Below are 26,016 nucleotides of genomic sequence, written 5' to 3' on the forward strand. Positions count from 1 at the left end.
GCAGTATCACGATGGCATAGATTGCCCAACCTTCCTTCTGAGGAGTGGCTGGTAGGTTTGAACCGCCAGCCTTCTGGTTAGCATCAAGTGCTTTACGCCCTGTGCTACCAGAGCTCAAGACTCATCTATCTCTACCAAAATGTCTAAAAGGCATCCTATCTCAAATTTAGTAAGTTAAAATCAAAGCTTGCTCTTTCTCCCTTAAACCTGCTCCTCCCACTACCTTCCCCCTCTCTCATTATCAGCAACTGAGCCTTCTAATTGTTTAGGCCAAAATCCAACAACATTAACTTATCTCTCACATATACCTCACATGCTTCCATCAGCCAAGTCTGTGGGCTCTACCTTCAAAACATATCCGCTCCTTTCACGGTACCACTACTAATGTGGCCTGACTACCAGCCATCTCTAATTGGGATTGTTACAAGAGCCTCCTAATTGGTTTCCTTGCCCCCCAGAGTCTATTCTCAACACAGGGTGATTCTTCCAACATGTAAATCGGATCATATCACTCCTCAGCTCAAAACCCTCCAACAGCTTCTCATATCACTTGGAGAAAACGGCAAAATCCTCACAATGGCCTACTTACTGTTCGCCTCCTCCCTTCTCTGGCTGAGCTCAAATCCTACGAATTTCCCACACAGCAGTCCAGTCATACTAGCCTTTTCATTGTTCTCCACCTCAGAGCCTGTTCCATCTGCCTGTATCACTCTTTCCACCATTAAAGCACGGTGTGTTCTCTCACCCCCTTCAAGTCCTGGGTCAGGCGTCATCTCAGGAAGGTCTTCCTACGACTTTAGTAAAACCTCTCTCTCTCGCTAATGGGTGCTTCCAATTTTGCTTCACTGTGGGCTTGTTTCTTATTTTTAAAACACTATGGGATTTATTGGGAGCTCTGGTAGCATAGTGGCTAAGGCACTTGACTGCTAACCAGAAGGCTGGCAGTTCAAATCCACCAGCCACTCCTCGGAAGGAAGATGGGGCAATCAACTTCTGTAGTGATACTGCCTCGGACACCCAAGGAGGGGTCGCTATGTGTCGGGTCTGACTCGACGGCACATAACAACAACAACATGGGATTTATCACACATCTGACACATGACATATTTTACTTTTTATGTTATTTGTCCTCCACCCCTATTTCAACTCTAGGAACGTAAGCTCTGTGAAGGGTGGGATTTTTGTTCACTGCTACATGCTGGCTCCCAGAATGGAAACAGGCATACAGTAAGAGTTCAGTAAATACTGATGAGCGAGTCACTGAGGTAAGGCATATATAAAGCACATTGTTGTTGTTAGGTGCCAACGAGTCTGACTCGTAGCTACCCGACGTACAACAGAACAAATCACTGCCCGGTCCCGTGCCAGCCTCACAATCCTTGCTGTGCGTGAGCCCATCATTACAGCCACTGTGTCAGTCCATCTCATTGAGGGCCCTTCCCGTTTTCACTGACCGTCCACTTTACCAAGCATGATATCCTTCTCCAGGGAATGGTGCCTTCCAACATGACCAAAGTAAGTGAGACGAAGTCTGGCCATTCTCACTTCCAAAGAGCATTCATTCCAGGACGGATTTACTAGTTCTTCTGGCAGTCCATGGTACTTTCAGTATTCTTCGCCTACACAAGTCAAAAGCATAGATTCTTCTTTGGTCTTCCTTATTCATTGTCTAGCTTTCACATGCATATGAGGCGACTCAAAATACCCGGCTTGCTTTAGGTGCACCTTAGTCTTCAAAGTGACAGCTTTGCTCATGAACACTTGAACCAGGTCTTTTGCAGCAGATTTGCCCGATGCAATACGACGCTTGATTTCCTGACTGCTGCTTCCATGGGTGCTGCCTGTGGGTCCAAGTAAAAGGAAATCTTTGAGAACTTCAATCTTTTCTCCATTTACCATGATGCTGCTTATTGGTTCAGTTGTGAGGATTTTCATTTTACATTAAGGTGTAATAATCTATACTGAAGACTGAGTCTTAATCTTCATCAGTAACTGCTTCAAGTCATCTTCATTTGCAGCAAAAGGCTGTGTTCGTCTGCATATCACAAGTTGTTACTGAGTCTTCCTCCAATCCTGATGCCATCCATGTTCTTCTTCATATGGTCCAACTTCTCAGATTATTTGCTCAGCATAGAGATTGAATAAGTGAAAGGATGTGGCCCTGATGCACACCCTTCCTGATTTTAAACCAGGCAATATCCCCTTGTTCTGTTCCAACAACAGCCTCTATGTACAGGTTCCTCATGAGCACAATTAAGTGTTCTGGCATTCCTATGTTTTGCAATGTTATCCATAATTTGTTATGACCCACACAGTCTAATGCTTTTGCACAGTCAATAAAACACAAGTAAACATCTTCCTGGTATTCTTTGCTGTAAACACTCAATACTTTTTGGCTACTATGATAATTTGGATACTGTGGGAACCTATATTAAATTTTTTATGCCTCTAAGGGACAACCTGTAATATCACTGGTTTGATCTACTTAAAAGCCCGAGTAAATTAACAAAACAGCTTCCTGAGTATTTACTTCATCCTGAGCACACAGTACATACTCTGGCAGCATCAGTAAGGGGTATGTAATATTAAGAAATTGGAACACAGTCTTACTGTACAAAGGGTAAAAAGATCTTTCTTAACGCTGGAAATGCATGTCTTAGGGTGGTACTTCTTGTTTTATTTTGAAAGTAATCTCCTTCAAAAAGCCTCAAATTTAGCCCTACTGTTTACTGACGCCCTGGACGAAGTGCTTGGATGTTTGAACATCTATTTGAATAATGCCACTATGAAAAATTTCCATTACTATAAAAATAGCAACAGTGTTTAGATCGTGCTGTGAAATTCTAAACTGTTTCACAATAATTAATTAGTAAATGACATGACAAACACTATCTACATACTCTCATTTTTAATGAACTATCATGTACTAAGACTTAATAGGAAAGAAATCAGCCTTGATCTTACTTAATTAGAGAGTGTTTCTGTATTAGAGCAGGGTACTGAAAACTCCATAATGACTTCTGGTGGACAAGTTTCCATACTATGAACTAAGAAAGATCTTCCAGCTGTGCACAGTCTTAGAAATACAAATCTGTGACTCGATACTTGGCCTTGCAGCACAGCTTATTGTTAATGAACGGTAAAGGTCCAATTTAAAGCAGAATGTGTCAACCGATTAGCTCTAGTTTGGAGTTTCTGTCGTACGTGCCTCTACTGCTGACAAAATGTTAAATGCAAAGGAATGAATGTAGTTTTTCAGAACTTTCTTTTAAGTCAAAAATTTTCTTGAAAGACTATGACCTAATGGATACCAACTGTACTGCTCGTGGAAGCGGCTCTTTTTCTGTTACAGACATTTAAATAATCTAGATTTGTAGGGTGATATCCTGGAGATTACTTTCCTATCAATATATAGAAGTAATAACCTGGTAGATAGCATTACCTATGAAAGGTCCGGCCCATCTGCTATTCTTGCTGAAAGCTTTTCATGCACCAGTAAACTCAGTAAATATCAGAAGATAAAGCATAAGCCTGCCACGCCATGGATTTACTCCTAATGTCTCCTCCAAGTGCAGCCCGATGCAACGATTACAAATGATTTTCTTCTAATGTCATTTTACATAACCCTTTTTTCTGCATGAGTAGTTAGTGCGGAATGAATGAATGAATGCCATTAAAACAGTTAATCATTATCTAGGACACGGGCCTGATGCCCTGCACTACAAAGAACCTCCATGACAAAGGCCAAGAGATCAAAACCCCAGAGCTGCCTCAGTGTCCCATTTCCAACAGTAATTTTTTATGCAGATGAACCTGCTGGGCCTCTCCCTCTGTGACCCTGAGCTGCCCTTATCTAAGCTGACTTTGATCCAATGAGGGCTTGCCTCCAGTTGAAGCTCATTACAACATAGGATATGCAATCAATTTCACTAATTAAAGGGGTTTTTCTACTCTCATGAATGCAAAATGGATTCGTGTTTATAATCATACATATGCTTAAAAACTATAGACTGTACGTTTTTATTTATTAATCCAATTTGTTGCTTGCACACATATTAAAAGCAAACATGCAACACCTGAAGTCAATGTACTCCCAACCAAAGGTACCAGTGAGTGAAGCACTCAGCTCAGCCCCAGTCTCACTGCACAACTCGTGTACACCTACATGCCTGATAGGGACATGAGTCGCGTGCTTGAGAACAACTTCTTTCAAAATCCTTCCCAACCAATTCACTCTTTCAAAGAACCCCCGACAGTACAAACTTCCCCCTCTAATAGTCACGCATTTAGAAATCTACCCCCACTAATCAAACAGGATCTCTCAAGAAAACATTACCCCAAACCAGAAGCTTGTTGTCACATCCAAAGTCCATTAGTTGAAATGACCTACCTCGGAAACCCAAGGAGGGGTCGCTATGAGTCGGGCCAACTCGAGGGCATATAACAACAACAACGTCATGAATTTAACATTTGAACAGAAGATGAAAAGTTCAAATGGCTTGCTAGTATCTTGTCAATAATTGGTTCCAACCAACACAAGTTTGAATTTAAAATATATTCTTTTTCAGTCTGTATATTTACTGTTACTGGCTAGTCTAGACATCAGACATGTTTTTCTAAGCATTTTATTTGGTTTCATAAACTAACATGGGAGCCTATCTTCCTTTGGCAAAGAGCAGGCCAGGGACACGGACGCCCCCTCCTTCTCCTTGGTATCGTTTAAAAAATAAATGCCAGCAGCCCACACTCAAGAAAAAACACCTCTGGGGCCTAAGAAAGTCAAAAGAAGAAATTTAAAAGTTGGGCGAGTAGTTGTACAGTGAAAACTGGGTCCATGAGAAGGCATAACGAGGATTCTGTCAAACCAACAAGACAAAGGCTGGTACCCCTCCGTTCAGTGTTTCCCCGTAGCAGGTGCCCACATGGGAACTGCAGGCCTTTCTCAAGCAAGGTTTTGGACAAAGCCTTCCATCTGCACACTGTTCCAGCAAATACTTGCAATTTTTCCTCCCAAAGACTCTGAAATTATTTGAAAACATTGTTTCCTTTATGAAGACATTTAAGCTTTTATTTTTTTCTCATAGGGGAAAAAAAAATTCAGTTGTACTCAGTGGATGTTGCTACTCATCTTCTCGACATCCTAAAAATGCCATTAAAAGTATATGGATAATGATATACACATAATATTGTTTATGTGTTTAAAACAACAACAACAACAACAACTCTGTCATGTACCCAAGAGCTCCCACTGCATCGGGCGGTTCCTTAATTAGGCAGATTTCTGCAACATGTATTATGTACACAGCAGACCGGAACGCCTTCTCTGGAGCATTTTCTAGTCTATCGGGTGATTACATCATTAAGCCACACATGCTACGTAGAAAAAAATCCTTATGAAAATTCATGAAAAAATGTACAGCACATCATTAGCATGCAGCAGACGTGTATGCTTTTGATATTTGGTCTGTTAAAAAAAAAATACATGAAGTAATTAATCCAGGTCGTGAAAACACGAGAAAGGTACCAGCTACTGGTGAAAACTGTGAAACGCTGCCTCCCTCCTGGCCTGGCTGAGTGCAATTTGCTTTATTGGAAAACGGATTGTACAACAATGTTCATCTGAACTGCAGCAGAATTAAGAGTGCTGCTCTATCGATCGGTAGTTCTTGTATACGTGTAACTTCTTTCCTGTCTTTTGGATCATCACAAGTTTTACAAACCAATAGGTTGCAGGTTGCAAATGACCAGTGGTAAAAGCGTTAATTATTCAAGTCCTTGCACTATTGATGTTTGCATACGTACGTCTTCATTTAAGGTAACCCTCAGCGGTAGGACTGCAGGAGGGCACCTCTTCTTGGAAAGTCAAACCCACGTTAAAGTCACGTGGATGGACGTAAGCTGCTGGTGCGGGAAGATGCCAGATTCTCAACGTTGAGTACCAGGCAAAATCGAAAAGATAGTAATTCAAAGACTAAAATCAATTAAACGTGTTTTATAATAAAAGGGGGGCTGTCGCACTTAATTTATGCTTTTTCACCCCTTTTGGTAAATGAGACCCCATCCCCCTCAAAAAACTAACAAAAAAAAAAAAAGAAAGTGTCTGTAAGCAGAGAACAATGGACATATATGCCAGAACGCAGGGACCACAGGACGGGAATTCACTCCGAGTGCTCCGAACCTTCATGGCTTAAAAAGCATCCCAATTTTCCCCGAAGGTAGTGGCGTTCATTCACTGGGCCATGGCTAATGTTACACGGAATGCAAAAATGTTAGTTTAAGTTTAATTTACCACCCTATTTAAATATTTCCAATGTAACTCTCCAACTGCATTGCTCTCCCTCCGTCTATTTTAATTTTAAAGTAAGTTAGCAAAGGCTTCCTTCTTAATCCCCAGAGACTCCCTACATAGTGACACAAACGCACACATTTATGACAGCGGCATAAATGCTCTTCTGAGGTAATGTGCAACATTAAGTGAAAATCGTTTCCTGCAAAGATATTATGGGTATCTATATTTTATTTGCCATCTTAAACATATCTGGGTCTTTATGGCCTTATTTTAAAAATGTATTTCCTTTTTATATTTCCTAGTGCAAATGGACTGCATAAATAAGCAATGTGCTATGAGGCTTCAGACCAGCCGATAAAACCTTTCAATTTTCATGCCAGCTTCTTCTTTTGTAATTCAAATCTGCCTGGAAACTGGCAGCTCTGAAAACTGAAACAAGCACGGCCACAAATACCTTGTAATGCTATCGACCTTGTCTGCCCATGCAGTGAGAAGGGGGTGCGGATGTGTCTGCAGCCATCCAGATAACACAACTCATTTTTTGGGGGGTGGGGTGGGGGTGGGGATAACAGAAGCCAGCCCCAGACGGTGCACCGCAAGCAGTCATTACCAGGCGAGCTGCGGCGTAAGTCTCTTCAAAATACACGGTGCATTTAAAACCACATAGGAGGCTAAGCCACTGATGTCATTACCAATTTTAATTTAGCTCCTTCAGTTTGCCAGCCAGATAAACTCTTTAGTGCTGTTTTTTAATCTATTTGCCACATTTTATGTTTAAGATTATAGTCATATGGACGGAGAAGGAATCACTTTTCGGGGAAATAAAGAAATAGATCCGCTTATCGGCACCCATCCGAAAGTTCATTAATCAGCCGGCTTCATGCCCTCCAAATTGAAAGGTTAAAGAATTCTCCCAGGGACATTTCTCGGCCCCTCCACCAATTGTCCGGCGAGGAGCTGCCATTCAGAGCACGCGGGATCGGTGACAGGGTATCTTACCACTGAGTGGACTCCAAACACTGATGGACAAATGGCCTGGTTTACAAAGAAATCTTTTTGTGCGCCGATGGGAGAGGAGGCCCGTGAGCTTTGATGCTGGGTGGAGGGGAGAAGAGGGCGTGGAGAGAGGGTGTGGGGGAAGGGCCGGGAAAGAACACACACGGATATTTGATCTGAATGTTTATAAGGTGGACTACAAAACAGAAAAGCCACATTAAAGTCTTATCTCCTGACTGTACGAAATGCTTAACAAATTGAAATCTGCTTCTGTATTTTACATGTAATTGTACGCACCCTCCACGAACAACTGCAGAAGAGTGGGGCCACTGTATCGATGAGCTAAAACACGGGATCAAACTAGAGCCCCAGAATTCCATCTCACCCCAACCCCACATGAGGTACACCCCCAGCCCCTACTGCCCCTGCTTACTCTAGCAAAGACTCTTCGCCATCAGTCACACCAGCAAGAGCTGATGCAGGGCTGGGCAACAGGGAAGTCAGGCTGTTGGCCTGCACTGGACGCTCCTTCTCGTCTCCATGGTGTATCTCCAGTCTTGTCTCTAAATAAGGGACAAACACGGAACAGGCGTGCAGTTGGAAGGAAGGCCAAAAAGCACAGGTGCTGAGAAAAGGCCGAATTCCATGCCACCCTCTTTGCTCGACCTGTAGGAGAGCATGGCTCAGGAGCCTGGACAACTGACCAAGCTCTGAAGCCATCCCAGTCTGCGGCAAAGCCTGGCTGCCGGCCGGCATCTGTCACGTGACCGCAAGCACTGTTCTCACCTGAAGTGCAAACATCCCACGTGCGACTCTGTTCCATTCCTCATCAGGTTAACATAACGCCTCTCCCTTCAGCAGAAAGCAGATGTTTTTTTTTTTTAAATAATGGGGTGTGTGTATGAACTAGATTTCATATTATTCTCATCATTTATACAGGAAGCAAAGATGTATATAATTTTATTTGCTTAGGAGTAGGTAGCTATCTGACAACACTGAAGTCATCACTTAAGAATGACATTTGTTAACTTGGTATTTAGTTTTCAACATGGGATCATCTCATGTTTACGTGGTACGTATTTTATACAATCACTTTTATTAGACAAGAAAGCAGCCTAAACACTTTTGCAATCTAACCTTAATTTTATTAATATAATGACTTTTAGGCAACTTAAGAAAATGAGAAAATTTTTTAAATTAAGAAAAGAATTCAAATTTGCTGTATTTTATTAGAAGTCCCTAACCTACATTTGGGCCAACTCGACAGCAAACAAACAACAACAACAACAAACCTACATTTTTAAAAGAGAAATCAAGGACAAAGAATTGGAACCTGAAGCCAGTTGGATGATTACATTAACAAAAGACACCAAGGACCTGAATTTCAATGCCGATAGAAAGGAAACCTGTCCCTGGGACACAGAGCAATGCAAATGTACTGCCCTCGAGTCGGACCGACTCATAGTAACCCCTCCTTGGGTTTCCCAGGCAGTATCACTATGGAAATAGATTGCCCAACCTTCTTCCAAAGGAGTGGCTGGTGGGTTTGAGCTGCCAGTCTTCTGGTTAGCAGTCAAGTGCTGGGGTTGGTAGGTCCTACGCTACCAGAGCTCCCGGGACATAGTGCAAAGAGGTCATTAGGAATCTCATCTTGGGAAAAGGCTGTCTTCTCAAGAAATACATCATCGGAGGGCGGGACGTTGGTCCAGGGCTCCTCTCCACAGCCGGGATGTCTGAAGGTCGGCCAGACTGAAGCTCACACAGCGCCTGGCACCCTGTTAAGTCATTACATTTCTCATCTCATTTGCATACTTGTAGCAACCCTACAAGGCATTATGCCCACTTTTCAGGTGAAGAAACAGAGGATCTTTGAAGTGAAACATTTTAACTACATTTGCTATCTACTAAGTTCTGAAAGAGCCAGAATCTGAACCAAAATCTGGTACCAGAGCCAGCCTGCTTTCCTCTCTGTTATGATATAAAGCACTCCCTAGTAAAGCATAGTACCTAAGGCACTTGACTACTAACCAGAAGGCCGGCGGTTCAAACCCACCAGCCACTCCTCGGAAAGAAGATGGGGCAATCTACTTCCATAGTGATACTGCCTTGGAAACCCAAGAAGGGGTCTCTATGAGTCGGGTCCGACTCGACGGCACATAACAACAACAACAACAAAGTGATTTCCTCAGAAATACGTCTGCCCTTTAGGCCCCAGTGCATGGCACATTTTTCTAAGGACTTCAGTAACACGAGCAGGAGACGTGGCCCAACTGTGGGAGCCGAGGGGTGACTGGGATAAAGGAGGTGGAAGGAGACCAGAAAGACAAATCTGACTTCTTCTTGTATAAACAAAGTCAAAGTACGGCCCCAAACTTAGTTCAGCTGACCAAAAAGGACATGGGGTAATCAACATTTAAATACATGGAAAGGAACACATCTGTGTAAAATGGGTATCCACACATCACAACTGAAAGATGGCCTTATGATCGAATCGATTCAGTTCTCTAGGATTTTTTTTAAAAAGAAAGGAAACAATCTGATAGTGCCATCACCAAGGGAAACACACGTGAGCTCTTTATATATATAAAGTTACATCAACATGGATTTCTGATCATGCATTTTGAATAATTCTTGTTTTTGAAATGTGATCTACCAATGTATTGGTATAACAAATAATGTGCAAATCTGGTTTAGTTCTAAAGATACTTTAAAAAGAGTAACAGAACACACACACACACACACACACACACAGAGTTACATACTCTTAAACGTGTAAGATTTTTCTTCATATAATATTTTTGATGTTTCTTAAAAACTGGAGTTGTTGGTCTTAGAACACCATTGCCAAGGTGACAGTATCCAGAAGAAAATACTTCTACCAAGATATACAAAAACAGACATAATTCTCCTAACTCTTGGATATGTGGGCATCAAGTGACAAGTAAGTTTCAAGTGTCACCTGATTAACTTTATAAAAACCATTAACTCCTAATCACTCCAGATGTCATACTTGTGAATCCTTAACCGTAAATAAATTGCAGTTGGGTAAATAACAGAAAAACATAACACTACTTCAGAAAGACTGTTCGTGCCAACAAGTCAACAGGTCCTGTCAGCAGGCTTTTCCTACAGGTTATTCAAGTGACCAACCCAAACCCCTGAAGGTTGTGGTAACCGTGACTGGGAGTAACGGATTCCTAAACACTTGCAGCCTGTTAGGAACTACCGGCCTCTTCTGCAGATTCCTAAACCCTTGCAGCCTGTTATTACTGGCCTCTTCTGCAGCATGCACATGCACTGCTGCGGAAAGGAAGACTTCATACACACAGCACAGGCCCAGGGGCTAAGCGTGCGGTTCAAACCCACCAGCAGCTCTGCAGGAGAAAGATGAGGCGTTCTGCTTCCGTAAAGATTACAGCCCTGGAAACCCTATGGGACAGTTCTACTCTGTCCTATAGGGTTGCCATGAGTAGGAATCGACTCAAATGCAATGGTGTGCCGCACCCCAATGTCCACAAAAGATTATTCAATCACCTGGAATCTACCTCTTCAAGGATGGGCAGGAATCACGCGTTCAAAGTTCGAAGTCCATATTAAACATAATCCCTTGAGTGCATTAAGCTTATTCTGTACTATATGTCTATGTTCTTGAGGTACAGGGAGCATGACAAAGACCAGGGACTCTCAACATTTCTGGTTTTGAAACGACAATTTCTTGTATAGTCAAACACGGCATGGCAGTATGTGGTATGATGCCTACTGATTTTAAGGTCACCCATTTCTATTCATTTTTGTCACAGTATTTCAAAGTGTAGAGCAGTAAGTTAAAACAGGTAGAATTCTTTGGGATTGTGTGAATAATGCATTTTTTTTTAGGGAGAAAAAATATTTCTGAAGAGTGTTATTCATAAAATAATTATGAACACATAACTGGAGTGTATTAATTACCACAATATTAAATTGAATTATCCACATGAAATTGCCCCTGCAATGACTGTAATTCCTTGTCAGTAAAGGGAAATGCACCCAGGGAAGAAAGGGGGGCAAAACCTCTACATGTGATTTTCCATCTTTTTGTTATTTTCTCAGGAAAGTATTTGCTAACAGACAACAAATATAAATGATCATAAAAACAGTATCTTCAAGCTTCTAAAACAGTAAAAGTAAAAACTGGTGCTCAGACCGTATATACAGAAACCCTAAATGTCACAGTCAATGTCTCTAACCATTTAGGGGCAGACAAAAAGCACAAGGACTTTTTTGTTAAATGAAAGAAAAGTAAATTATTACTGATAGAGATCCAGATTCAGTTAGTTTATTATTGAGCAACAAATATTACAAAAAAATGAGTAACAACACGACGACCAGTAGCGAGGACGTTAAAGACGTTCACCTAGAAGATGGCAGAACCACAGCGGGCTCCACGCCAGAACAGTCACATCGCGTCCTTTCTAAACCGTGAGTGCTGTGCTTCTCACTGCCTGCGTCTCCGAAACACTGCCACTAAATTAGCACTTCTGCCACAAAGCACTAGATATGAAGTATGTTAGCCCAAGAGAAACCTACCCAAAATGTGCCGTATTGATTTCCCATTTAAACCAAATTAATTTTTGCATCAAAATACTGAGAATCACATATGCTGGGAATTTACTCTTTGAAGGGGTGTATCCTCAACACTCCTTTGAAAAGAAGAAAATCCCAAGTTTCTTCCATAATCAATACAAATAGCATTGATATTATTCTACCCATAAATAAATTCTATCCATATCACTTGATTCTATCCTATTAAAAAAATAAGTATGTATACATACAATTTCCAAATGTCTGAGGTAACACTGTGCGAAGAAAAACATATATGCCTTTATAATCCATAATGTGCACTTCCCCCTTCCCTTTACAGCAGCTTAGAGAATGGCTTTCTGATGATTTGGGAAATTGTTTTTATTTTTAAATGAATCTCATTTATTGAGATGGATAATTCCAAGTTTCATTTGCTTGGAAATTGCATTTTCCAATTGCTTCCAATGATAAGTTCTGGCAAAATGTGGTACACATTCCAGTGAAATAAAGATTAAAAAAAAAAAAATCCTTCGGCCTACTCTGTAAATGTAGTAATTATCTTTTATACCAAATTCAAAACATAGTAATATTTAAGTAAAACAATTACTAGCCTAATTTTGACACTAAATTTTTCCAGAACAAAGTGCTTAAATAAAATAAATATAAAACTATTCACATACATTTTCCATTTGAAAAATCTTAATTTTTTCCCCACGATCTCAGTGCATTTTCTGTCTGTTTCCACAGGTGGAGTGTCAGAAAAGAAGCCACCACGCTGACCCAAAACAGCCTTCCTCAGCCAGCACCAGGTGAGCCGAGAGGGAAAGCAGGCTGACTGGCTCTGCAGGGCTGCGACACACAGAGGCCCGGGGGCCTGCCAAACCGTGCTGCACCTTCTCCATCACCAGACAACACGCCCAGTCAGCTCAGCAATGCTTTAGGACTAAGGGCATTTTCAATAAAAACTAAAGCTGAAAATGTGACAGAGATGTAGTGTCTTCATGGCAACACTTGGTCAATCAAACAGCAACACCAGGTATCAAAAAAACAAATGAGAACTGAAGCGTATTCCTGGCTTCTGAGGGAGGTGGTGGCAACGTCAGTCTGGGCCACCAAACGAAAGGTTCCAGAGGGAATCTCCAAGTGTGAAGTTGGTGGTCATCCATGTGCCAGACCTCCAAAAATGACACAAAGACCGAGGCGGGGCCCCTTCTAGTTTGGGGGAAGTTAACATTTTAAAACACAACACGCAACCAACCAGTGTAATTTCCATTAAAGAAAACAAAGATCTATCACCTGGTGTCTCCTGGGCGGAGGGGTTCTGGTGGGTTGCGCAGTTCTGCTTCTGCAGCCGAGGGGCTCGTGGTTAAGACAGTCAGGATTCCCGACAGATGTGTAACTGAGACACAGACAGTGGCTTCCTCCCTGAGAAGAAGACATCTGGCTCTGGACTGGCTTTCTGAAACGACTCTCTTTGTAAGTTACCTTCCAAGGAAGACATTCTGTTCTAGCTTCAGGCGGTTAGAACACTGCTCCTGACCCTACCTTGCATCCAATCCCAGGATATAGGGTCTGTGGAACCACAGCCGCAGACCCACCACATCCACTTTCACATTCCTTCCTGCTGGACTGTAAAACATAGCTCGGAAGTGAAATCCCAATCTGTCGACATTTAGAGTCTGCCTACCTGCTGGTATGCCATTGTTGTTGTTACCTGCTGGTATGTCATAGAACACTTCAAAGAGTAATACACTCACTTAGTGTAAAACTCATTTCCACACTGTGAAAACCCAGATAGAATCTTTAAATTGATGCTCCCACGTGAGAAGAGGAAACTGAGCAGCAAAACAGAGTGAAATATTGTAAATGGCGGTCCATCAGACAATGCACCATTCAATCAGCTCAGGTGAGACTGCTGCTGGTTACCAGAGACCTCTAACCGCAGGCCAGCCCCTTCCAGGCCAGAAAGGGAAATGCGGGGAGGAATGACCTGCCTCGCTTTTCTAACAGCAAAAACCTCACTCTGAAATGTGAATCTAGGTGCTCCAAACATTCTGTATAAAGAAATATCTGAAACTTCATTTTTCTAAAAAGTTACATTTGCTTCCTGCTTAAATTTTTACTTAAAAGAGAAGGTTGTAGACTGTAATACATTTTAATACTACAGACAAAGAACTCTAAGCGCAAAATTAAACAAAAAACGTGTATTGTCCCTTGTGGTTCTTAACACAAACAGTCCCAAATAGCAAAGTCCTGGTTACTTTTTAAAGTAAGTAGATTAAAAACAAGATTAGCAAACTGTCCAAAGCATGTCAAATTATACCTTCTACTAGTAAAAAAAAATCTGTTGGTTGTAAAACCCTGCTGTCAGCCATTTTGGCCTAGGATTTTTAATGTGAATGAGTCTAGAAATGACAGGTCGTGGGGGAAGGGACTCTCCTTGGTGAACAGCTCAAGAGGGAGACATCTATCTGGAGGGTGTTATTCAAAAGGGGCAAAGAACACTCGAGGCCAGGCTCCACCAAAATCTGAAAACACAGGAGAAATCAAAATATAAGAACAGCGTTGTACTGTTAACTTTTTAAAAAAAGTTTCTGAAGACTTTTTGAAGAAGTAAAAAACAAACTATCTGGGAGAAGTTATTTAATTGCAGAATAAAAATCATATATTTTTCTCTTTTCCATGCAGGTCTCTAAACCATTAAATTATATAACATAATTTTATAGCTATCAATATATATAAAAAAATGGTGTAGTCATATAGTTGTTATAATGCACACCATATGTCACATACAGCCATATAAAAATAATCGTAACATTTTATTGGGATGTACCCTTCAGAATTGTGGATTAGTTTTTATTAACGTAGTGAAGTTTAGTCAAGTTTGGTTAAAAAGCTATTCTGTTCAGGTACAAGCTGTTAAGAAGGCTTTATTTTATTATTTCTCATGAAAATGCTAAAAATAGTGAACATTTCTTCTCTATAATGTTCTTACATTGAAATGAATTTTAAGAAAATTGTGATCAGGAGCACTTCACCGGTCCCTTCAGATGTCACCATACTACGTGACTTCATCACTTTTCTTAAGCGTTTGACAGTATTGTTTAAGTTATAGCCCCCCCTTTTTTTCTTAAAGAAAGCAATTCCTAGCTGGACCGTAATATACAGTCGGTAAAACTTCGGATGGTCTGTACACGACCTCCTCTTCTGAAAAAAGCCGATGAGACGTGCCCAATGTCAACAAGTCCTAACTGGATCTATTAATCAATTTTTCCCAAAAAAGCAGTTCATTTTGGGTAAGTAATGGTCCTTTTTTTGTTGTTTAGAAAAAGAAATTAAGTATAGAAAGTTCTGGAGTTTCAAGTAGACTGGTTTAAATGATGACACAGTAGCAATTCCAACCTAGGCTTCAATGCTTGGTCACTGCTCTGACAGACGCCACATTCAAGTGTGAAAGCTTCTGGAAGCCAACAGATGGCAGTCCACGGCCTGGTAAAGGAGCTAAGGGTGCCGGAGGGAAGTCCACGGCCTGGTAAAGGAGCTAAGGGTGACGGAGGGTCATGCATCTCCGCTAGCCAGCCTGACTGCTGCTCACTGTACACATCTGGGTATTGCCCACAGACTGCTAAGATCATTTACACAATCATTTAACTATTTCATTTTAGACGGGCTGATACATATACACACGTTTCTAAACATACTAATTCTAAATTTACACTTACACAGTAAATTAATTTAAAGTCAATAATTACGAATTATAACAGTCACTGCAATGTGATTTTGAGACACTAATCAGGATTCCACATTGGAACAAACTGCTTTTTCCAAATACATTTGTTATATCTACAAGTCAGAATGAATGGTAATTCCCCAAAAGTTAAATTCATTTTGTTTCCTTTTTTTTTTCTTTCCACAATTTATGTTTCTGAAAAGTTAAAATATTAAAGAAACCTTTAAATATTTTGGCTGTTACACTGAATACCAATTTCTATCTTGTTATGATCATTCCATGAAAAACAGGTGCAAATAATGAAGACAGTGGCCTTAAAATAGTAATTTCCATGCTTCAAGCTTGCAAGATTAGGATTCTCTACATTAGGGGAAAAGAAATGCAACATCCAAACCATTAAGCTATTATGTAATAAAAATACAGATCTAAAAATACTGCTATGAAGCTACAAGAGCGATTCCATGACCTTGAAGAGCTGAACAGAAGCGTACATTTCAGTCAAGTTTAGGCTGTAAAGATTTCACCAGAGAACCTCAGGATGAGAAGCCGCTATGAAAGCACAAACGGAATGATTCCATACGAGCAACAGCTGTAATACACGTGTGTACCATGTGTGGTTATATATATACACACACAATTTTTTTTTTTAATATACAGACGAAAGCTTTCACCACGGTTTCTGAAGGATATGGGAGGAATTACAGCCTGCTTCTAAGACTCTTCAAATAAAGTGACAACTAACTGAGCAGCCCTTCTGCTGTCCCTGGCGTCATGGGCCTCAGACACAGAGGTTGCAGCTTCAGTCTATCTGCTGGTCTACTTTTGTTTCTGTAACAGGACAGCAGTGAGAAGAAAAACTTGTTTTGTAAAAGCTTGTTCTTTTCTACTTTACCACCTGTCTTCCAATGAACAAAAACTTTAATACGCTAAGCTTGAAGGAAGAGCTTTTAATTACATTATGTAACTGTATAGTTTTAAAAATATTTATTATTGTCTCTTAAACATATTTAATATATCAAAAGAAATGACCAACAGGGTTATAGTAAACTACTGAAATAGTAACCCTTCAGTTTTAAAAGGAGAAGTAAATTGACTTCATAGTATCGATTGTTAACCAATTAGATTCTGGAGCAAACCACCTTTCTGTGCTTCTACTTAGGCGAGAGTCACAGTGAAAGGAAACCAGGAAACTGAATAAGGAGAATGGCTACTAAGGAGCCATTTGTACACTTGGAGAAATCACCCAAGAGGGGCTTAAGGATATGACAGTTGAATTGTTCTATATGAAAGATCTATTAAGCTTTCTGTAGTTTCATTAAAAATGTCCAATATTTAGTACAGTCCGAGAGAATGATATTGAAAGAGCCTCCGTATGCTTGGGGACTGCAGACAGTGCAACATCTGAAAGACACTGGATTACTACTCTTTTTCCTTGGCTCCTAGCATGATTTTTCCCTTTAACTTAATGAATGTAGTGTGGGGAGACTGAGAGCTATCATGATGTAATCATTACATGATGTAAGAAGAAAAGCACAGGAATCTTTAAGAACAGGAAGACAGAGACAGGCAGCAGGCAGGGAAAGGGAACAGTGCACGCCACCTCCTCGGCACACACTCTTCAGACATTTATTATCTTCCAGCAGGGCAACCTTGTCTATATTTTATGGTCAGCAGTTCAGAGAAGGGCAAATAGGCTGGGTCGTGGGGAAAATAAAAAAGGTGCTTCTACTCACCGTTAGGTGATACTGTCTCCAGATTTCTGGGCAAGCCTGGAAAATAAAAATATTGATCAGCTGGGAGCATGAAACAAGGTGCTTTACAGCCTGTTGGTTTTGGCATAACCCAGCATCCACTGGTGTCGGTCACAGGAAAATAAGAAGCTTAACAGAAAGGGTCTGCATTTCAGCTTCAAAAACCTGGCTAGACAGTTTAATTGAATTTTACACTGGTTTAACACACTCCCCGCCATTGTCAGAAAGCCAGTAACAAAGTTTGCTCTCTCTTTTTTTCTTTTAAGGTTAGAAGTTTTTAGGCACTAAGATGTGATTAAGAGCCACAACTCAGTTAAACTGATAAATGAACAGCAGTAGCTAAAATCAATGAAACTCACCCAGTCTACCCTGAAAAAGAACACTCTAAACTTTGGTGGTATGGCAGAAAATAATTTAATAGAAACTGCTGTTAAAAGAAAACTTCGCTCCACAGTGAGACAGACATGTATTTCTGATGTCTGCTGCCATCTGTCACCAATCACTTGATGTAAACTTTCAGTGCCCTATGAAATAGAGTAGCAGGAGGGTTAGAAACAAAACAAGAGACAAACCCAAGAAACTCAACCCCACACTTTACCACGGCCTTTCCCTTAAAAGTTGAGTCTCTTTCATCTTTACTTTGGTGGTGAAATAACTTTAAAAATCTGACAAAACAGTAATTTTGTGAAAGATGGACATACTGGGACCAAAATAGGTGACAATAAACATAAACCTCCAAGGACGATGACCAGCTGCTCAGAGGTGTTTTCTTATGAACACCCACATATACCTTTCTTCCTCACATTTAAACTCAGACCCCGTTAAGGAGACACTGTTTTTATTTTGTTTGTTTGTTTGTTTTTTTTTCACAGACTAAGAGGTTAATTAGGGAAGCACCAGGCTACAATTCACGTTCAGGAAAAATGCCCAGTCTGTCTCAGCCTGCTGTCTCCCACCCAACAGTCTCTCACAGTCTCTCTCCCAGCAGTGGGTGTCCCTTGGTATCTCAGCAATGCGAAGGAGACACTGTTTTGGACCATCTTCTCTGTTTACCATCTTCTCAGAAAAGGAACTGTTGATAATGGAAAGTACAGGTGTTTTTTAAAACAACTCTATCACTGGCTGAAATAAATTAAACCACTGGTTAAGTAAGTGGTATTTCTAAGGTGGATGTGAATTCATAGGTTCTGTTTAAAAACGTGTATGCATGTGAACGTGTTCGTATGTGTACAGACACATATACAGTACACCACATAGGCATGCCTGAAAACTAGAGTCAAATCTATTTTTTAAACTCTTACAATCTTTGACGTACACTTTTGAAATAACTCCTTGCCTGCTTGTCATTTGTCTTTCATTTAGTTTTTCAGGGTAATGATAAAACTAACAAAGGGAATTTATACAACCTGAAAGTGTCATGGGTACAGCAACATAACTTGGAATGGCAAGATCCCCACCGAGTACACCATCACAACTGATCAGACAAAGAAGAGCAGGTTTGTCCAGCTATGTGGCAAGTTTTACTCGGTAAGCATCCTGAGCTTAAGGATCCTACGCAAGTTTCTATAGAAAGGCGGAGAAATTACTGCTTAGTGGGCAGCTCCGCAACTGTAATATCATATTCACGGGCACTACAGTGTTTGACTCCTCGGAAGGAAGGTTGGGCAATCCTACTTCCGTAGTGATACTGCCTCAGAAACCCAAGGAGTGGTCGCTATGAGTCGGGGCCGACTCGACGGCACATAACAACAACAACAGTGTTTGACTAAGAAACAAAAAACACATGTACACAATGCTTTCTGGGATAAACACTGATCAAAAGGAAACTGTTGAAAAAAATAAACAGTAGCTTCAGAGCATGGTAGGACCAAAGTACAGCCTCAAACCTGTAGGTCACCCAGGGCCCCAAGAGTGGTACATGCCGTAGGTCACCCGGGTCTCTGAGAGTGGCACATGCCGTAGGTCACCTGGGTCCCTGAGTGGTACATGCCGTAGGTCACCCGAGTCCCTAAGAATGGTACACGTGGTAGGTCACCCAGGTCCCTAAGAGTGGTACACGCGGTAGGTCACCTGGGTCCCTGAATGGTACATGCCATAAGTCACCCAGGTCCCTGAGAGTGGTCAGTGCAAATGTTTTTATAAACAGAGTTACCCACCAAGACTGAACACACCATACACCTTTAAATATTCATTTCCTCCCTTCTATCATAGCTTTCTGCTGTGTGGATAATTTGAGTGGATTATTGTAGAGATAAGCCAGCAGTTATTTATACATTAGTTATGGACAGTCCTTGATTACCACTGTGCCCTCAGAATAACACGGTTGAAAAATCGCAATCACTGGGTTGTCACACGCTGGCAGAATGCCACGCTGCCATGTGACCTTTGCTTGTGTTGCAGCAATTTAGTAATAAAGGAAAGAATTACTTGGTTTCTGAATGATCATCCGATCGCTGTGTACCTGAACCTGAGGGTGCTGCAGAAAATCTGCAGAGACACAGCAAACTTCTTTCCTCTTAGGAGGCAACAGGGTTCCAACCAAAATACAAATCCCCCCGCCAGCTGGGCAGTCCCCCACCAGCATTCCCATGCACTGTGCCATTTCACCACTTTCTATGTAGTTTCCATATAAGGTTAAAAAGAAGGGACAATTTTCAATTCTATATGGGTGCCCACATAAAGCACACACCCTTAGCTCTGAACAGACCGCATACAACCATGCTTCACGATGAATTTAAAATCTGGCCTACGTATACGCTCCCCCGTAGCTTCTGTTTCTGTTTACCACTCCTGTTGACTGCCCACCCTTTCCTTCTTAGTAAACAGAACGTCATAACACTCACACTTACATGCCTGTTGTTTGGGAAACTCAGACGAAACAAAGCAACTTCTAGAGCAAAAGGCTCACTTCTACCAGTGAAACTCTGATCTAATTTATTTAAAAATATTTAAATGAACGACTGGTTCTGCGGTGGAATTCATCTAAGATGGAAATGGAACAAACTATTAAAATACAATTGTATTTACTGATTGCCCTGGTGACCTCACTGGCACTTAGACGGATGGCAGCCCGAAGGCCCCCCCGACTCACAGCTGAAACACACGCGGCGCTCCGGTACGTCTGGTTCAGCACTGCGACACTGTTTGCCAACTTTCGCCCAACTAGTTTCCCTCTATTGTATTTTGTATAATAAACCATACATAAATAACCGAGCGCTATTATTCATAAAATTCAAAGATGAATCAACACAGTTTGCCACACCAGATGAAGTGAGAGTTTATATTGTGCATCTCGACCCATATTGAATTTTATCAGGTGCTAATTATTGTTTTACCAGAACAACGGCTTAGTGCATCTGTTGTTTAATTCCCACTTCCCTATTCTCAAATGTGAACATCAAAGAAAATAAAACACTCAATCTTAAACAGCCCCTGACAGCAGACCAAGACTCCAGTGCTCAATAGACAAGGCCCTTGCCACCAGTTCTCAGATTTCCACAACAGTGAACAAACACAAAAACAGCACCGGGAGGCCTCCGGTCCTCCTGAGCTCCCCTTGGCCAGTTGTCGGCCTTGTACTAGAGAGAGCTCTTGAACGCAGCCCTGCTGGGAACACAGCACAGGAGAAAGCATTAGCCTTACTAACATGCGAGCATTTGCAAAAGGGAAGGAAAAAAACCCCAGTACTGTATTGGGTATATGAATAACCAAAATGTATGAGCTGACAAGAGACCGGGACAGGCCTGTGGCTCCCCGGGAGAAAATGTAGCTGTGATGAGTGACAGGGCTTTCAGGAAATATGTTCACAATCACAGACAGTGAAGGCCATGACCTAGATCGTTTAAGAGCTTGTCTTGTCAAATTATCAAAAGCTTCTTCCTCTCTGAATAAAGAGTGACATAAGTGAGTGTCAGAAGCTGCAGGCTGACAAGCCAAGCATACAGTAACAGAATGCACGTCACATACATGCTGAACACCACCACTGCTAGCGGCAAATCTTAATGAGAGCACGGCCAGCCCAGGAGACTTGGGTCCCTGCTGGCACAGCTACTCATCTCACAAAAATCCTTCAGCTCCAAGTCAGTTAGGCTCTGACACGACAAGTACAATTATGAAACACAACTTTTTAACAGAATCCTCTGGTGCTTTGTCAAAGCCTCTGTTGTTGGGAGCCGGCCCCCTCAAGTCACTGCAGCAAAACAAAAGATGGACCAAAACAAGCAGCAGTCATTGATGTTGAAGAACAGAAATGATTGAGAATAAAAAGAACAATTTAGTTTAAAATGTGTTGAATGGAGAGATGGGGGAGAGAAGCACCATGGGACCCAACCACTCTCTTCCCTTTCCCGTGTTCCGCGGCATGTTAATGCACGGTGAGGTGCCTTCATTAAAGCCTGCCTTCCTCGGCAGCCCCGTCAGCAGCCTCTTCCCATAATTACCGCTATCAAGTCATCAGACTGTCCCGATTACCGCGGTAATCATTGTGTATACACACCGTTCCTCAGAAACAGAAAACACTCACGCATTCCACTAAACATGTATTTTGAAGCTCTGTGAAATACCATTTCTCCTAGGAAGAAAATCTTTAAGAGAACATGCAGAGCATTTATTTTCAATCAAAAGTCTAAATAAAGACTGCTCAAAGGTCCGAAATCACAGAAACATACAATGAAAATTCAAGATAAGTTCCTGTTTCAATAGTGATTACGTTTCTATTCCATATAAAAATTTGTCATTCATGATAAAAAGGAGCAGTAAACACCGATAACACGTGGCAGTGGGTACTACACACAGAGGCACACATACACACACACGTGTTTTTCTCCCCCTCACCAATCAGTATGGAAAGCCATGCACTGGCTTCTATCTCCAAACTGTCTCCAAAAGGAACCAGACTTCATAAAATCATCTTTCCATCCAAGGTCAAATTTTAATCAATCCCCATACTCTTAATCCTCTGTAAGCAGGGAAATGGACAAGCCTAATTTTTTACTCAAAGATATTTCTCTTTGATTTTCTCCTCCTAACTTAAGTGTGGTTATGAGGGCATGAATTACCTTAGATTACATTTCAGTTTTATTTGAAAATATAATCACTTGTACTTTGTACATATATAAAAAATCCAAATAACCCACCAAAGCCAAAATGAACCGCACACATATGAGGCTTGCATTACCATAAGCAACATCATTTCTTTTTCACTATATATTTTTTATAAACGTTCACATCAGGGAATCACAATCTTTCTGGTGACATTGTGACCAGGATGCTCGACTACTACTGGAAGTTTCTTTCACAAACAGTTGCTGATGCCTGTGTATACCTGCTGGTTGGCAGCTAAAGGCACTAGCAAGTCTCTTCATGGATACAGTGGGCTAACAGCAGCGTCTGTGCCAAAGGCTGCCGCACAGCTGGAGTCAATAACTGCCAAGTCTTAGACTAATGCCTGCACCTAGCGAGTGCTCAAGTGTAAGACTGTTGCTATGATGATGTCAAGTGTAGTACTCTCCATCCTCAGGATGCAGAAATAACGGAACACGTCACACCAGTCAACACAAGCGACGTGGTCAGACTGAGGAGAAATTGGAAAGTTGCCTTTTGTGAGCTGTTGATACAGACAAATACTGAGGAAAAAAAATCTAAAAGGACAAGTCAAACAGATTTTGTTGGGATATAGTACTGAGGGCTCCTTCTTTATAGGACAAAAAGACCGCAGAAACATCAGTGCTTCTGTAAGTATGTATGACGTGCAATGCACAGACTTTTATGTTCAGTCGAGGTTTACTCAACACTTTTGCTGCTGTCAGGCGCTATCGAGTTAACTCCAACTCATAGCAACCCTATGTACAAATAATATTTTCAGTTGTTCAAAAATAGAAAAGAATATCCAATCAGATAGTCTGGCTTTGTCTTTTATAATGAAATCTCAGGATAAAACAAATACAAAACATCTTGATCACTGATGTCAACAGAAGAGCCCATTCTCCATGTTGAGACATGCTTCTTCAGTTTTTCAAGCTTACCAGATTCCTTTTTTCCACAATGTGTAAACAGTAACAGCCTCTACTAGTCTTTCTCTTACCTTTCTTATATGAAAAAAGACCACCAAATCCACTGCCATCAAGTCAACTCACAGAGACCCTCATTGGGTTTCCAAGGTTGTGAATCTTTATGGAAGTAGACTGCCTTATCTTCCTCCCATGACCAGCTGATGGGTTTGAAACTCTGACCTTCAGGTTAGCAGCCAAAGGCCCTACCCACCACAGTACCTAGTAGTGAAAAATCCACCCCTGGAAGCCTGGATAAGTGGAAGTCAGGAAGCAGAAAGTTGGGAAGGGTAGACAACCAGGCATCTATCTGGTCAGTTTAGTAGTGAATAGTATAAGCCACATGCACAACTAAAGAGAGGTCTATTTTCTGCTCTTTAGGGTCTTCACTTTCTTTCTAAGTTCCTATCTTTATAACTTTCAGCCACTCAGATTTCCCATTTAAAAAAAAAACAACCACAACCAAACCCAAACAACAACATAAATTCTATGTTGATAACAGGTCTCAATCATAACTGGCACAAACTCATTGTATTGTCTCTGGTGCTGCCGCTGACACTCTGAGATCATTGTAAATTGGGTCTTAAAGATCCTAAACCTCACTGTTTCTTTACGCCCACTAGCAAGTATCCTGTCTACGGCCATACCACCCTGAAAGTGCCGATCTCTTCTGATCTTGGAAGCTAAGCAGGGTCGGGCCTGGTTAGTACTTTGATGGGAGACTGCCTGGGAATACCAGTGCTGTAGGCTTTAGGAGCTCTGGTAGCATAGTGCCTAAGGCATTTGACTGCTAACCAGAAGGCTGGCAGTTCAAACCCACCAGCCACTCCTCAGCAGGAAGGTTGGGCAATCTACTTCTGTAGTGATACTGCCTCGGAAACCCAAGGAGGGGTCGCTATGAGTCAGGGTTGACTCGACGGCACATAACAACAACAACGAGAAGTATCCCAGACACTTAAAGGAGCCTGTGGATACACAGTAACGTTGTCTCCAGATTAGTCAGAATCAGACTCATAAGAGATAAACTAAAACCAACCCACTGCCACCGAGTCCATTCCGACTCACAGCAACCACACAGGACAGAGCAGAAATGTTCCATAAGGTTTCCAAGGCTGTACATCTCTACAGAAGCAGACTGCTTCATCTTTCTGCTATAGAAAGAAGATGGTTTGAACAACCAACCTTTTGGTTAGCTGCCAAATGCTTTAAGCACTGTGCCACCAGAGCTCCTAAGAAGTAAACTACAGGTGAAAGAATTTTAAAATGAAAGTTTATTTATAAACCAATTATAGAAAGTCCATCATAAATGACCAATACCCAGTAGAACAAACTGTTAAAACCAGCAATCCTAATTCATCTTAGCTAACTGCCATTAGACTCTTCTCACTCATAATTGTGTCCTGTCACCCAGTGTCCAATGTTCTCTAATTCTCATGGAATTTTCCTTGGGAAATTTCCTTTTCATTTTCTTTGCACGATTCCTACAGCATCCAGAATATGTCAGGTATAGTTTAGAGTTATAAAAGTTACCTATAATCCTTGATCAACATGGTGGCACTGAGGAAGAGGAAGACACAGAAAAGTATAGGGGAGGTACAGACAACAAAGACGAACCCTTTTGCACATACAGTACTGCGTTGTCAGTGAAGGCAAACATGGGTATAGGGGTGGATAGATGGATGGACAGGCTGAACTATTAGGTATGTCTATGAAGTGGGGAGTGTACCCAAGACCATGTATAGGGTTGGCAGACAATGTTTTTACAAGTGTATTTGTATATTCTGTAAGAATTCCCAGGTGTATAGCAGAGCTGACAAGGGACAAGGTTGTAGTCACTTCTTGGCCATAGCCAGCTACCCAGAGGGAGTGAGTAGTTGAACCTGTGGGCTTGGGACCATAGTCACAGGGGACATTAAGCTCAACTGGCGTAACACACTACACAAAACATTGTCCCACCTCCTACTGTGGTGAGTAGCGACTGGATCTTAAAAGCTAGCAAGCAGCCATCTAGATGCAATGATGGGTCTCTCCTCCTCAAGAGCAAAGAAGAATGAAGAAAACCAAAGATTCATGGAAACAATTAGTCCAAGCAACTGGTACACCATGCGATCCTCAGCCTATACGACTATGAGACCAGAAGAACTAGATGGTGCCTGGCTACCACTGTCAACCACTCGGAGGGGGATCTATGTAGGAGATCCTGGTTAGCGTGGGAGAATAATGTGGAACAAAACTCAAAATCATTTGGGAAAAGAGAAAAAAAAAAGGGGGGGACCAGGTTTGCTGGTCTGATAGAGCCTGGTGGAACCACTGAGACTACAGCCCCTAGCTGCTCTTCAGTCTGGAATTGAACCCACACTGTGGCTTCCAGCCAAACGAAAGACAGGCATATGAGCTGAACATTTACACTAGGTAGATACAGTCCTTGGAAGAGCAATCATGGGAGAATAGAAGGGCTGTGCATGCACACAGACATAACTCAGGGGGCAGAAGCGCATGGAGGGAAGAACACAGGGAAGAGGTAACTATGGGGAGGAAGTGGGAGGAGAGCTATTGCATTATGGGAAATTGTAGTCAATGTCATGAGACAAAGTGTATGTGAACTGGTGTATGGAAAATCAATTTGCTCTGTAAACTTTCACC

At 41.6% G+C, this 26,016-nt stretch overlaps 1 protein-coding gene and 1 pseudogene across 1 annotated transcript in view; one reads left to right on the top strand and one right to left on the bottom strand.

Annotated features, from left to right (window-relative positions):
* Positions 1-26,016, bottom strand: part of ZCCHC7 (zinc finger CCHC-type containing 7) — a 261,868-nt gene that overhangs the window by 26,079 nt on the left and 209,773 nt on the right. The window contains 1 exon segment of the mRNA XM_007947000.2: positions 17,309-17,344. Coding sequence (XP_007945191.2) covers positions 17,309-17,344 — 36 coding nt within the window.
* LOC122150567 lies at positions 24,007-24,123 on the top strand (annotated as a pseudogene).

The sequence above is a fragment of the Orycteropus afer genome, unplaced genomic scaffold (genome assembly GCF_000298275.1).
Source record: "Orycteropus afer afer isolate SDZICR_OR568_19922 unplaced genomic scaffold, OryAfe1.0 scaffold00174, whole genome shotgun sequence".
Lineage (NCBI taxonomy): Eukaryota > Metazoa > Chordata > Mammalia > Tubulidentata > Orycteropodidae > Orycteropus > Orycteropus afer.